General features: G+C 40.1%; 1 protein-coding gene across 1 annotated transcript; it reads right to left on the bottom strand.

Moving 5' to 3' along the window:
* Positions 1–11,452: 11,452 nt before the first annotated feature.
* LOC122648107 lies at positions 11,453–15,040 on the bottom strand. Its single transcript, XM_043841366.1, has 3 exons — positions 14,629–15,040; positions 12,536–14,432; positions 11,453–11,648 (listed from the first exon to the last, which is right to left on the bottom strand). Exons 1-3 carry the CDS (start codon positions 15,038–15,040, stop codon positions 11,453–11,455), a joined length of 2,505 nt encoding a protein of 834 aa, XP_043697301.1.
* Positions 15,041–15,950: the final 910 nt, after the last annotated feature.

The following is a 15,950-nucleotide window of genomic DNA, read 5'->3' as shown; positions in this document are numbered from 1 at the left end:
TCTTATTAGACGTGTGGATGCGATGTTGAGGGTCGTGACCTTCGAATCGATACCTACTTCGGCATATGTTCATTTTCGGTTTATACAAGACCGGGTGGGTAATTTGGGATTAATTAGGGGCATTTCTGTATTTTTTGTTTTGCTTGGGATTTTCTAAAAAGTGTTCTTATCACTTGTTAGACATGTGGAAACGATGTTGAGGGTCGTGACCTTCGAATCGATACCTATTTCGACATTTGTTAATTTTTTGTTTAAACGAGACCGTGTGGCTCATTCGGGGTTATTTGGGGGCATTTCTGTACTTTATTGGGCTTGGAATTTTCTAAAAAGTGTCCATATCTCTTATTAGACGTGTGGATGCGATGTTGATAGTCGTGACCTTCAAATCGATACTTATTTTGGCATATGTTTATTTTTTATTTAAACCAAATCAGGTTGGTCGTTTGGGGTTATTTGGTGGCATTTCTGTGCTTTTTTGGGTTTAGGATATTCTAAAAAGTGTCCTTTTCTCTAATTAGACATGTGGATGCGGTTGTGAAGGTCGTGACCTTCGAATCGGTACGTATTTCAAAATATTTTCATTTTCGATTTAAAACAAACCGTGTGGGTCGTTCAGGTTTATTTGGGGGCATTTCTGAATTTTTTTTGGTTTGGTATCTTCTAAAAAGTGTCATTATCTCTTATTAGACGTGTGGATGCAATGTTGAGGATCTTGACCTTCGAATCGATACCTACTTCGGCATATGTTCATTTGTCGTTTAAACCTGACCGGATGGGTCGTTTGGGGTTTTTTGGGGGCATTTTTGTACTTTTTTGTGTTTGAGATTTTCTATAAAGTGTCCTTACCTCTTATTAGACGTGTGGATGTGCTGTTGAGGGTTGTGACCTGCGAATCGATACTTATCTCGACATATGTTCATTTTCGGTTTAAACCAGATCGGGTGGGTTATTTGGGGTTATTTGGGTGCATTTCTATACTTTTTTGTGTTTGGTATTTTCTAAAAAGTGTCTTTATCTCTTATTAGATGTGTGGATGCGATGTTGAGGGTTGTGACCTCCGAATCGATACCTAATTCGACATATGTTAATTTTTGGTTTAAACCACACCGGACAGGTCGTTTGGGGTTATTTGGGGGCATTTTTGTTCTTTTTGTGTTTGGTATTTTCTAAAAAGTATCATTATCTCTTATTAGACGTGTGGATGCGATGTTGAGGGTCGTGACCTTCGAATCGATATCTACTTCGGCATATGTTCATTTTCGGTTTAAACAAGACCGGGTGGGTAATTTGGGATTAATTAGGGGCATTTCTATATTTTGGTTTTGCTTGGGATTTTCTAAAAAGTGTTCTTATCACTTATTAGACATGTGGAAGCGATGTTGAGGGTCGTGACCTTGAATCGATACCTATTTCGACATCTATTCATTTTCGGTTTAAACGAGACCGTGTGGGTCATTCGGGGTTATTTGGGGGCATTTCTGTACTTTATTGGGCTTGGGATTTTCTAAAAAGTGTTCTTATCTCTTATTAGACGTGTGGATGCGATGTTGATGGTCGTGACCTTCAAATCGATACTTATTTTGGCATATGTTTATTTTTGGTTTAAACCAAATCAGGTTGGTCGTTTGGGGTTATTTGGTGGCATTTCTGTGCTTTTTTGGGTTTAGGATATTCTAAAAAGTGTCCTTTTCTCTAATTAGATGTGTGGATGCGGTTGTGAAGGTCGTGACCTTCGAATCGATACGTATTTCAAAATGTTTTCATTTTCGGTTTAAACCAAACCGTGTGGGTCGTTCAGGTTTATTTGGGGGCATTTTTGTATTTTTTTGGTTTGGTATTTTCTAAAAAGTGTCATCATCTCCTATTAGACGTGTGGATGCAATGTTGAGGATCGTGACCTTCGAATCGATACCTACTTCGGCATATGTTCAATTTCGGATTAAACCTGATCGGATGGGTCGTTTGGGGTTTTTATGGGGCATTTTTGTACTTTTTTGTATTTGAGATTTTTATAAAGTGTCCTTATCCCTTATTAGACGTGTGGATAAGTTGTTGAGGGTTATGACCTGCGAATCGATACTTATGTGGACATATGTTCATTTTCGGTTTAAACCAGACCGGGTGGGTCGTTTGGGGTTATTTAGGTGCATTTCTGTACTTTTTTGTGTTTGGTATTTTCTAAAAAGTGTCTTTATCTCTTATTAGATGTGTGGATGCGATGTTGAGGGTCGTGACCTCCGAATCGATACCTAATTTGACATATGTTCATTTTCGGTTTAAACCACACCGGAAGGGTCGTTTGGGGTTATTTGGGGGCATTTTTGTTCTTTTTGTGTTTGGTATTTTCTAAAAAGTGTCATTATCTCTTATTAGACGTGTGGATGCGCTGTTGAGGGTCGTGACCTTCGAATCGATACCTACTTCGGCATATGTTCATTTTCGGTTTAAACAAGACCGGGTGGGTAATTTGGGATTAATTAGGGGCATTTCTACATTTTTGGTTTTGCTTGGGATTTTCTAAAAAGTGTTATTATCACTTATTAGACATGTGGAAGCGATGTTGAGGGTCGTGACCTTCGAATCAATACCTATTTCGACATCTGTTCATTTTCGGTTTAAACTAGACCGTGTGGGTCATTCGGGGTTATTTGGGGGCATTTTTGTACTTTATTGGGCTTGGGATTTTCTAAAAAGTGTCCTTATCTCTTATTAGACGTGTGGATGCAATGTTGATGGTCGTGACCTTCAAATCGATACTTATTTTGGCATATGTTTATTTTTGGTTTAAACCAAATCAGGTGGGTCGTTTGGGGTTATTTGGTGGTATTTCTGTACTTTTTTGGGTTTAGGATATTCTAAAAAGTGTCCTTTTCTCTAATTAGACGTGTGGATGCGGTTGTGAAGGTCGTGACCTTCGAATTGGTACCTATTTCAAAATATTTTCATTTTCGGTTTAAACCAAACCGTGTGGGTCGTCAGGTTTATTTGGGGGCATTTCTGTATTTTTTTTGGTTTGGTGTTTTCTAAAAAGTGTCATTATCGCTTATTAGACGTGTGGATGCAATGTTGAGGATCGTGACCTTCGAATCGATACCTACTTCTGCATATGATCATTTTCGGATTAAACCTAGACTGGATGGGTCGTTTGGGGTTTTTTTGGGGGCATTTTTGTACTTTTTTGTGTTTGAGATTTTCTATAAAGTGTCCTTACCTCTTATTAGACGTGTGGATGTGCTGTTGAGGGTTGTGACCTGCGAATCGATACTTATCTCGACATATGTTCATTTTCGGTTTAAACCAGATCGGGTGGGTTATTTGGGGTTATTTGGGTGCATTTCTATACTTTTTTGTGTTTGGTATTTTCTAAAAAGTGTCTTTATCTCTTATTAGATGTGTGGATGCGATGTTGAGGGTTGTGACCTCCGAATCGATACCTAATTCGACATATGTTAATTTTTGGTTTAAACCACACCGGACGTGTCGTTTGGGGTTATTTGGGGCATTTTTGTTCTTTTTTGTGTTTGGTATTTTCTAAAAAGTATCATTATCTCTTATTAGACGTGTGGATGCGATGTTGAGGGTCGTGACCTTCGAATCGATATCTACTTCGGCATATGTTCATTTTCGGTTTAAACAAGACCGGGTGGGTAATTTGGGATTAATTAGGGGCATTTCTATATTTTTGGTTTTGCTTGGGATTTTCTAAAAAGTGTTCTTATCACTTATTAGACATGTGGAAGCGATGTTGAGGGTCGTGACCTTCGAATCGATACCTATTTCGACATCTATTCATTTTCGGTTTAAACGAGACCGTGTGGGTCATTCGGGGTTATTTGGGGGCATTTCTGTACTTTATTGGGCTTGGGATTTTCTAAAAAGTGTCCTTATCTCTTATTAGACGTGTGGATGCGATGTTGATGGTCGTGACCTTCAAATCGATACTTATTTTGGCATATGTTTATTTTTGGTTTAAACCAAATCAGGTTGGTCGTTTGGGGTTATTTGGTGGCATTTCTGTGCTTTTTTGGGTTTAGGATATTCTAAAAAGTGTCCTTTTCTCTAATTAGATGTGTGGATGCGGTTGTGAAGGTCGTGACCTTCGAATCGATACGTATTTCAAAATGTTTTCATTTTCGGTTTAAACCAAACCGTGTGGGTCGTTCAGGTTTATTTGGGGGCATTTTTGTATTTTTTTTGGTTTGGTATTTTCTAAAAAGTGTCATCATCTCCTATTAGACGTGTGGATGCAATGTTGAGGATCGTGACCTTCGAATCGATACCTACTTCGGCATATGTTCAATTTCGGATTAAACCTGATCGGATGGGTCGTTTGGGGTTTTTATGGGGCATTTTTGTACTTTTTTGTGTTTGAGATTTTTTATAAAGTGTCCTTATCCCTTATTAGACGTGTGGATAAGCTGTTGAGGGTTATGACCTGCGAATCGATACTTATGTCGACATATGTTCATTTTCGGTTTAAACTAGACCGGGTGGGTCGTTTGGGGTTATTTTGGTGCATTTCTGTACTTTTTTGTGTTTGGTATTTTCTAAAAAGTGTCTTTATCTCTTATTAGATGTGTGGATGCGATGTTGAGGGTCGTGCCCTCCGAATCGATACCTAATTCGACATATGTTCATTTTCGGTTTAAACCACACCAGACGGGTCATTTGAGGTTATTTGGGGGCATTTTTGTTCTTTTTGTGTTTGGTATTTTCTAAAAAGTGTCATTATCTCTTATTAGACGTGTGGATGCGATGTTGAGGGTCGTGACCTTCGAATCGATACCTACTTCGGCATATGTTCATTTTCGGTTTAAACAAGACCGGGTGGGTAATTTGGGATTAATTAGGGGCATTTCTATATTTTTGGTTTTGCTTGGGATTTTCTAAAAAGTGTTCTTATCACTTATTAGACATGTGGAAGCGATGTTGAGGGTCGTGACCTTCGAATCAATACCTATTTCGACATCTGTTCATTTTCGGTTTAAACTAGACCGTGTGGGTCATTCGGAGTTATTTGGGGGCATTTTTGTACTTTATTGGGCTTGGGATTTTCTAAAAAGTGTCCTTATCTCTTATTAGACGTGTGGATGCAATGTTGATGGTCGTGACCTTCAAATCGATACTTATTTTGGCATATGTTTATTTTTGGTTTAAACCAAATCAGGTGGGTCGTTTGGGGTTATTTGGTGGTATTTCTGTACTTTTTTGGGTTTAGGATATTCTAAAAAGTGTCCTTTTCTCTAATTAGACGTGTGGATGCGATTGTGAAGGTCGTGACCTTCGAATTGGTACCTATTTCAAAATATTTTCATTTTCGGTTTAAACCAAACCGTGTGGGTCGTTCAGGTTTATTTGGGGGCATTTCTGTATTTTTTTTGGTTTGGTGTTTTCTAAAAAGTGTCATTATCGCTTATTAGACGTGTGGATGGAATGTTGAGGATCGTGACCTTCGAATCGATACCTACTTCTGCATATGATCATTTTCGGATTAAACCTGACTGGATGGGTCGTTTGGGGTTTTTTTGGGGGCATTTTTGTACTTTTTTGTGTTTGAGATTTTCTATAAAGTGTCCTTACCTCTTATTAGACGTGTGGATGTGCTGTTGAGGGTTGTGACCTGCGAATCGATACTTATCTCGACATATGTTCATTTTCGGTTTAAACCAGATCGGGTGGGTTATTTGGGGTTATTTGGGTGCATTTCTATACTTTTTTGTGTTTGGTATTTTCTAAAAAGTGTCTTTATCTCTTATTAGATGTGTGGATGCGATGTTGAGGGTTGTGACCTCCGAATCGATACCTAATTCGACATATGTTAATTTTTGGTTTAAACCACACCGGACAGGTCGTTTGGGGTTATTTGGGGGCATTTTTGTTCTTTTTGTGTTTGGTATTTTCTAAAAAGTATCATTATCTCTTATTAGACGTGTGGATGCGATGTTGAGGGTCGTGACCTTCGAATCGATATCTACTTCGGCATATGTTCATTTTCGGTTTAAACAAGACCGGGTGGGTAATTTGGGATTAATTAGGGGCATTTCTATATTTTTGGTTTTGCTTGGGATTTTCTAAAAAGTGTTCTTATCACTTATTAGACATGTGGAAGCGATGTTGAGGGTCGTGACCTTCGAATCGATACCTATTTCGACATCTATTCATTTTCGGTTTAAACGAGACCGTGTGGGTCATTCGGGGTTATTTGGGGGCATTTCTGTACTTTATTGGGCTTGGGATTTTCTAAAAAGTGTTCTTATCTCTTATTAGACGTGTGGATGCGATGTTGATGGTCGTGACCTTCAAATCGATACTTATTTTGGCATATGTTTATTTTTGGTTTAAACCAAATCAGGTTGGTCGTTTGGGGTTATTTGGTGGCATTTCTGTGCTTTTTTGGGTTTAGGATATTCTAAAAAGTGTCCTTTTCTCTAATTAGATGTGTGGATGCGGTTGTGAAGGTCGTGACCTTCGAATCGATACGTATTTCAAAATGTTTTCATTTTCGGTTTAAACCAAACCGTGTGGGTCGTTCAGGTTTATTTGGGGGCATTTTTGTATTTTTTTTGGTTTGGTATTTTCTAAAAAGTGTCATCATCTCCTATTAGACGTGTGGATGCAATGTTGAGGATCGTGACCTTCGAATCGATACCTACTTCGGCATATGTTCAATTTCGGATTAAACCTGATCGGATGGGTCGTTTGGGGTTTTTATGGGGCTTTTTTGTACTTTTTTGTGTTTGAGATTTTTTATAAAGTGTCCTTATCCCTTATTAGACGTGTGGATAAGCTGTTGAGGGTTATGACCTGCGAATCGATACTTATGTCGACATATGTTCATTTTCGGTTTAAACTAGACCGGGTGGGTCGTTTGGGGTTATTTTGGTGCATTTCTGTACTTTTTTGTGTTTGGTATTTTCTAAAAAGTGTCTTTATCTCTTATTAGATGTGTGGATGCGATGTTGAGGGTCGTGCCCTCCGAATCGATACCTAATTCAACATATGTTCATTTTCGGTTTAAACCACACCAGACGGGTCATTTGAGGTTATTTGGGGGCATTTTTGTTCTTTTTGTGTTTGGTATTTTCTAAAAAGTGTCATTATCTCTTATTAGACGTGTGGATGCGATGTTGAGGGTCGTGACCTTCGAATCGATACCTACTTCGGCATATGTTCATTTTCGGTTTAAACAAGACCGGGTGGGTAATTTGGGAATAATTAGGGGCATTTCTGTATTTTTTGTTTTGCTTGGGATTTTCTAAAAAGTGTTCTTATCACTTATTAGACATGTGGAAGCGATGTTGAGGGTCGTGACCTTCGAATCGATACCTATTTTGACATCTATTCATTTTCGGTTTAAACGAGACCGTGTGGGTCATTCGGGGTTATTTGGGGGCATTTCTGTACTTTATTGGGCGTGGGATTTTCTAAAAAGTGTCCTTATCTCTTATTAGACGTGTGGATGCGATGTTGATGGTCGTGACCTTCAAATCGATACTTATTTTGGCATATGTTTATTTTTGGTTTAAACCAAATCAGGTGGGTCGTTTGGGGTTATTTGGTGACATTTCTGTACTTTTTTGGGTTTAGGATATTCTAAAAAGTGTCCTTTTCTCTAATTAGACGTGTGGATGCGGTTGTGAAGGTCGTGACCTTCGAATCGGTACCTATTTCAAAATATTTTTATTTTCGGTTTAAACCAAACCGTGTGGGTCGTTCAGGTTTATTTGGGGGCATTTCTGTATTTTTTTTGGTTTGGTATTTTCTAAAAAGGTTCATTATCTCTTATTAGACGTGTGGATGCAATGTTGAGGATCGTGACCTTAGAATCGATACCTACTTCGGCATATGTTCATTTTCGGATTAAACCTGACTGGAAGGGTCGTTTGGGGTTTTTTTGGGGGTATTTTTGAACTTTTTTGTGTTTGAGATTTTCTATAAAGTGTCCTTACCTCTTATTAGACGTGTGGATGTGCTGTTGAGGGTTGTGACCTGCGAATCGATACTTATGTTGACATATGTTCATTTTCGGTTTAAACCAGACCGGGTGGGTCGTTTGGGGTTATTTAGGTGCATTTCTGTACTTTTTTGTGTTTGGTATTTTCTAAAAAGTGTCTTTATCTCTTATTAGATGTGTGGATGCGATGTTGAGGGTCGTGACCTCCGAATCGATACCTAATTTGACATATGTTCATTTTCGGTTTAAACCACACCGGACGGGTCGTTTGGGGTTATTTGGGGGCATTTTTGTTCTTTTTGTGTTTGGTATTTTCTAAAAAGTGTCATTATCTCTTATTAGACGTGTGGATGCGATGTTGAGGGTCGTGACCTTCGAATCGATACCTACTTCGGCATATGTTCATTTTCGGTTTAAACAAGACCGGGTGGGTAATTTGGGATTAATTAGGGGCATTTCTGTATTTTTGGTTTTGCTTGGGATTTTCTAAAAAGTGTTCTTATCACTTATTAGACACGTGGAAGCGATGTTGAGGGTCGTGACCTTCGAATCAATACCTATTTCGACATCTGTTCATTTTCGGTTTAAACTAGACCGTGTGGGTCATTCGGGGTTATTTGGGGGCATTTTTGTACTTTATTGGGCTTGGGATTTTCTAAAAAGTGTCCTTATCTCTTATTAGACGTGTGGATGCAATGTTGATGGTCGTGACCTTCAAATCGATACTTATTTTGGCATATGTTTATTTTTGGTTTAAACCAAATCAGGTGGGTCGTTTGGGGTTATTTGGTGGTATTTCTGTACTTTTTTGGGTTTAGGATATTCTAAAAAGTGTCCTTTTCTCTAATTAGACGTGTGGATGCGGTTGTGAAGGTCGTGACCTTCGAATTGGTACCTATTTCAAAATATTTTCATTTTCGGTTTAAACCAAACCGTGTGGGTCGTTCAGGTTTATTTGGGGGCATTTCTGTATTTTTTTTGGTTTGGTGTTTTCTAAAAAGTGTCATTATCGCTTATTAGACGTGTGGATGCAATGTTGAGGATCGTGACCTTCGAATCGATACCTACTTCTGCATATGTTCATTTTCGGATTAAACCTGACTGGATGGGTCGTTTGGGGTTTTTTTGGGGGCATTTTTGTACTTTTTTGTGTTTGAGATTTTCTATAAAGTGTCCTTACCTCTTATTAGACGTGTGGATGTGCTGTTGAGGGTTGTGACCTGCGAATCGATACTTATCTCGACATATGTTCATTTTCGGTTTAAACCAGATCGGGTGGGTTATTTGGGGTTATTTGGGTGCATTTCTATACTTTTTTGTGTTTGGTATTTTCTAAAAAGTGTCTTTATCTCTTATTAGATGTGTGGATGCGATGTTGAGGGTTGTGACCTCCGAATCGATACCTAATTCGACATATGTTAATTTTTGGTTTAAACCACACCGGACAGGTCGTTTGGGGTTATTTGGGGGCATTTTTGTTCTTTTTGTGTTTGGTATTTTCTAAAAAGTATCATTATCTCTTATTAGACGTGTGGATGCGATGTTGAGGGTCGTGACCTTCGAATCGATATCTACTTCGGCATATGTTCATTTTCGGTTTAAACAAGACCGGGTGGGTAATTTGGGATTAATTAGGGGCATTTCTATATTTTTGGTTTTGCTTGGGATTTTCTAAAAAGTGTTCTTATCACTTATTAGACATGTGGAGGCGATGTTGAGGGTCGTGACCTTCGAATCGATACCTATTTCGACATCTATTCATTTTCGGTTTAAACGAGACCGTGTGGGTCATTCGGGGTTATTTGGGGGCATTTCTGTACTTTATTGGGCTTGGGATTTTCTAAAAAGTGTCCTTATCTCTTATTAGACGTGTGGATGCGATGTTGATGGTCGTGACCTTCAAATCGATACTTATTTTGGCATATGTTTATTTTTGGTTTAAACCAAATCAGGTGGGTCGTTTGGGGTTATTTGGTGGCATTTCTGTACTTTTTTGGGTTTAGGATATTCTAAAAAGTGTCCTTTTCTCTAATTAGACGTGTGGATGCGGTTGTGAAGGTCGTGACCTTCGAATCAGTACCTATTTCAAAATATTTTCATTTTCGGTTTAAACCAAACCGTGTGGGTCGTTCAGGTTTATTTGGGGGCATTTCTGTATTTTTTTTGGTTTGGTGTTTTCTAAAAAGTGTCATTATCGCTTATTAGACGTGTGGAAGCAATGTTGAGGATCGTGACCTTCGAATCGATACCTACTTCTGCATATGTTCATTTTCGGATTAAACCAGACCGGGTGGGTCGTTTGGGGTTATTTGGGTGTATTTCTGTACTTTTTTGTGTTTGGTATTTTCTAAAAAGTGTCTTTATCTCTTATTAGATGTGTGGATGCGATGTTGAGGGTCGTGACCTCCGAATCGATACCTAATTTGACATATGTTCATTTTCGGTTTAAACCACACCGGACGGGTCGTTTGGGGTTATTTGGGGGCATTTTTGTTCTTTTTTGTGTTTGGTATTTTCTAAAAAGTGTCATTATCTCTTATTAGACATGTGGATGCGCTGTTGAGGGTCGTGACCTTCGAATCGATACCTACTTTGGCATATGTTCATTTTCAGTTTAAACCTGATCGGATGGGTCATTCGGGGTTATTTGGGGGCATTTCTGTGCTTTATTAGGCTTGGGATTTTCAAAAAATGTGTCATTTTCTCTTATTTGACATGTGGATGCGATGTTGAGGGTTGTGACCTTAGAATCGATACTTTTTTTTTTTTGATAGGTAAGTGTGATTGTATTAAGAAAGAGGAAAAAAAAAAAAAAAAAAAAAAAAAAAAACAGAAGAAGGCAGCCCTTGTCCTCCCCCCTTAGACAGGCCTAAGAGGGGGAGGAGAGCCCCTAAAACAACCCGAGGATAGGCCCTCGGTCGAAAAGCCTAAGACCAGGCCAACAACTCAATGAGACAAGGTCCTTAAAAAAACTTTACCATCTGAATCATTCTTAACCAACTCCACCAGGTCCTGTGGGAAATCAAGTGGATAAAAAATTGCTTCCCCATCCCCCGTATCCATGGCTGCAATAAAGTTTGCTGGCTGGTTGAGCTCTCTCCAAACATGTTTGATCTCCTTACGCTGTAATTGCTGTAGTAGCGTAGCTATACGGTCCCTCAAGATTTGCATGCTCCAAGGGCAGTCCACAGCCCCATTAAGAATATCTACTGCCAATTTGGAATCGGATCTGATGGAAACCCGAAGTAGGTTCCTCTGAATACAAAAAGTGACCCCCTTTAAAATTGCAAAGAGCTCCATGCCTAGAACAGAATTAATATCTCCCTTCCCCGCATACGCCATTATGGCAACACCTGCATCATCACGAATGATTCCACCATAGGAAGCTCTATCACCATTAAGGACCCATCACAGTGAAGGACTGCCATGTGAGTAGGAGGTCTAAACCAAGCACAGGTTTTTTGAGTAATCACCTTCCAATCCACCCTAATCCCCCAATTATCGCCAAGAACTGGTTCCTTGGGCATGGACAAGAAAATGGGAAAGGGCAGCACACTTAATGGCCACATCAAGACGAATTGCCTCTATAATCTGATCATGGGTTCTAACCTTGTTCTCAAACAGCCTTTGGTTTCTCTCCCACCAAATGTAATGCACAGTAGCACAAAAACCCAACTTGGGAACCAAATCCATCCTATCATTTGCACAACCAACACTCAAGAGCCAAGCAAGCACATGCTGGAGATTGGTAGGGCCTCCACCCCCTTGGGAGCAAAAAGAACTAATTTGACCCCAAATGCTAGTGGAAAAAGGGCAATTAAAGAAAAGATGCTCATGACTTTCAGTACCAGCCCAACACAAGATGCAATTCGGCCCAACCTGAATATTTCTTTTAATAAGCTGATCTTTGGTAGGTAGAGCTTCCATAAGGCATCTCCAAGTTGTGCAAGAATGCTTAGGGAAATTCTGAGTAAACCAAACAAATTTATGCCACCCTACTTTAGGAGAGGATCTTCTAACAATGTCCCATGCTGACTTAGTAGTAAATAAGCCATTAGGGGAATTCTTCCAAATAATAAGGTCATCCCTGCCTCTCAAAATAGGAACATGTTGCAAATCCCCCCAAGCACTAATAAGATCAAAAGACCCATGAGGAGTAGGATGCCAGGTGCCTTGTCTTATAATATCCGAAACCAGAGCCATACGATGAGAACCCGCATCGTATCTGATACGATCCCCAAAATTTTTGATTAAAACCCCTTGAGGATGCCACTTATCAAGCCATAGCCTTGTAGCATGGCCAGACCCAATAAAGTGGTGAACATGGGGTTCAACCAAATCTCTATACTTGAGAACTTTACGCCAAACCCAAGAGCAATTTTGGGGAATTTTCACAGTCCAAATAGAGTCATTTTTTAAATAACGGGCATAAACCCACCTAACCCACAGGCTGTCCTTTTTGGAAGCAATCCACCAGATTTGCTTAAGGATACCCGCAATATTCATTTCTGAAATTCTGCGGATACCTAAGCCACCCTCATCCTTAGGTTTGCAAATTCTATCCCAAGAAACATAATGTACCTTTCGTTCCAAGGAGGGGCCCGTCCAAAGGAAATTTGAGAACATGGATTCCAGCTTTTGCTTGACACCACCAGGTAATGCAAAGATGCCCGACCAATATATATAGCAGCCAAGAACAGAGGTAAGAAGCTGCAACCGTCCCGCAAAGGATAAGAAACGAGCTTTCCACCGTCAAGTCTTCGCCTCACTAGATCCAAGATAGCGGAGCAATCTGCCATAGAAAGTTTACGAGGTACAAGTGGAACACCAAGGTACCGAATGGGCAGCTTAGTGTCCACAAAATTCGTTAATTCCAATAGTTGCAGCCTGGCCGTTTGGGTAAGGCCCCCTAAAATAATAGAGGACTTAGCTCTATTGAGTCTCAACCCAGAGTAAGTATGAAAATCAGACAGAGCCCCCAAACAAGCCAAAATAGAGTCAGGGACAGCCTTCACAAAAATCATCAAATCATCTGCAAAGATCAGGTGTGTAAGATGGGAGCTTTTGCACCTTGGAAGCAGGCTGATCTGTCCCTCAACTTCCAACTTCCGCATTAAGGCCGAAAACCCTTCCATAGCAATTGTGAATAAATAAGGGGATAGCGGGTCCCCCTGTCTTATCCCCCTCTTGCCCCTAAAATAACCTGTTGGGCTCCCATTGAGAAGGATCGAGAAACTAGGAGTATCAACACAAGCCTTCACCCACCGAATAAACTTGCTTGGAAAACCCATCCTTTCCATGATCTCAAAAAGAAACTTCCTACTTAGAGAGTCATAAGCTTTATGTAAGTCAATTTTCAGCACCGCCGTAGGGGGAGTCCCCTTCTGCTCTATACCCCTAACCACATCATGACATACTAGAATATTATCCACAATGGAGCGGCCTTTGATAAACGCAGACTGGTTGTCACTAACCACCTTCCCCACAACTCCTTGTAACCTATTAGACAAAACTTTTGTAATAATTTTATAAAATAGGTTACAAAGGGCAATAGGCCTATAACCCGTAAACGAAGAAGTATTATCAGTCTTTGGGATAAGACTAATAAAAGTAGCATTGATAGAGGTAGGCATACTGGACTTCAAAAAAAACCACTTAACGGCCAAAGTGAGATCCTCCCCAACAACCTCCCAAGCATGCTTAAAAAAGGCTGCCCCAAATCCATCCGGTCCTGGAGCTTTTGAGTTCTTCATGGAAAAAACCACCTCTCTAATCTCCTTGTTAGATACCTGCCCAATAAGACTGTTCTGCTGCACAAGGTCCAGACTATGTTGCAAAGGGACAGTCTCTGGGAAGAACCCAACATCTTCAACATTAGCACCAAACAAATTCATGTAAAAAGAAATTGCCTCCTCTTTAATCAGATTCGGATCCTTGATAACCTCATTTTCGGCATTGTACACCTCCAAAATGTGATTCCTGTTTTGCCTGCACACCATAGACTTATGGAAAAAGCTATTATTACCATCCCCCAATTGAATGTTCTTGACTCTAGATTTCTCTTTAAGAAACTTTTCTTCAGTATTAAGGGCTGCCCACAACTTCTTCTTGGCTGCTGTTTCTAAAGAAACCAAATTGAGGTCATTGGGATGGGCAGCAAGGCTGATTTGGATCTGAGCTAAGTCCAAAGAAGCCTCCTTCACTGCAAGAAAAACATCCCCAATACTATCTTTATTCCATTTCTTCAGCTCTGTCTTGACATTTTTGAGCCTGGCAGCAAACCTAAGTATAGGATTAAGCTTCATATTCACCGTGCTGTCCCACCCTTTAGCTACCACTTCATCAAACCCCTCCCTACCAATCCAAGCCTCAAAGAACCGGAAAGGTTTAGGACCAAAATTTACCCCATCAAGAATTGAAATCACAGCTGGAGAGTGATCCGAAAGCCCTGGGGAGCAGAAAAGTAGCTTCTGAAGACCTGAGAACATCCAACCAAAATAAGTTAACCATGACCCTATCCAACTTGCAGCAAACTCAAGAGCTGCCCCCTTGCCTATTATTCCAAGTAAATAATTCCCCCTTCCACTTTAAGTCCATAAGGTCCGTGTCAAAAATAAAAGTATTAAAATCATCAACAGCCTCCTGACGGATAGGTTCTCCTCCAAGCTTCTCACTTTGTTGTCGAACAATATTAAAGTCCCCTAGAGCAATCCAAGGACCTGAAATACTAGAACCAAAACTAGTAACATCCCTCCAAAGCACCCTCCTCTCCTCCACCGAATTAGAAGCATAGACAGCAGTGCACAAATAACTGAGAGAGGATCCCAAAGTGGTTACTTTCAAATGGATAAATTGGTCAGATTTTAGAATCTCCTCCACTTTAAGCACAGCCGAATCCCATCCCACCCAAATGCGAGCTGTAGAACCTACTTCTCCATTATGGAGATACTTCCAATTTGAAATGAAAGAGTCAAAAACAGCAGCACAATTCTCTGTTTTCACCTTAGTCTCAAGAAGAATAGCTAATTTTGCATTATTATCCAGAATCACTTTCCTAACCCCATGCTTCTTTGTAGGGGCATTCATGCCCCTAATGTTCCAGGAAATGCAATTCATCAAAGATGATGGGCTGCCATATCAGTCCCACCCTTAATGGGTCCCTCTATTCTCATGCCCAGCCCTTCCTTTACAGGAATTCGTTGAGGCTGGAATTTTGTACTTCTTCCACCAGGCCGGTTAAATAAAGAAGAGCTAATAGAATTAGAAAAACCCATACCTCTGTCCAAGGGTCCTTGGCTGGCCCGGTTCTCCGCTGCCACCCTCTTTAATCTTTCAAAATTAGCTGAAGGTTTGTTGGCCAGACTAGCTCCCTTGCCTTTTAAAGACAGCATCTCTTCACCACTTTTATTTCCTTCTAAATTGGTATTATCCTTTTGCGCATCAGGTGCACCTTCTTTCCTTCCCAATGGAGACAGCCTTGAGCTACAATCCAATGGATTTGCCAATGCCAGCTCCCCCTTAGAAGATACAGAATATGCCCCTTTAATTTCTCCATCTTCCAAGCACAACGCACTAGGTGTCTTCTCAATATGGGAAGTGGGAAGATTTGAATTTAAACTTTGACCAGCAGCATTTAATTGTGGCATTTCCTCCATAATATCTCCAGCAGATCCGCCAATCTGATTATTCAAGGAAAATCCCCCAATCACCTCCTCTCCCAAATTTGGAAGGGTAGATAACGGCTGGGGAGAAGAATTTTCTCCTTCCATATTTGAATCCTCCAACAGTTCGTTACCTAAGAGAATGGCACAAGACTCTGGATCCAGCATCAAATCATCAGGATCATAATGCACCTCCTCCGTAAGATGTTCCAACAGGGCAAAAGCATTGGACTGTGAAATATCCTTAGTACTAGACTTACCTTCAAGAATTAACTCAGATTTCTTCAAAACCTTCTTGCCAAAGTTGGCGCCTTGACCCAAGGAATTGAGATCTC

The sequence above is a fragment of the Telopea speciosissima genome, unplaced genomic scaffold, assembly GCF_018873765.1.
Source record: "Telopea speciosissima isolate NSW1024214 ecotype Mountain lineage unplaced genomic scaffold, Tspe_v1 Tspe_v1.0471, whole genome shotgun sequence".
In the NCBI taxonomy this organism is placed as follows: domain Eukaryota; kingdom Viridiplantae; phylum Streptophyta; class Magnoliopsida; order Proteales; family Proteaceae; genus Telopea; species Telopea speciosissima.
The sequence above is the reverse complement of the archived record's forward strand: the minus strand, read 5'-3'. Positions and strand labels throughout refer to the sequence as shown.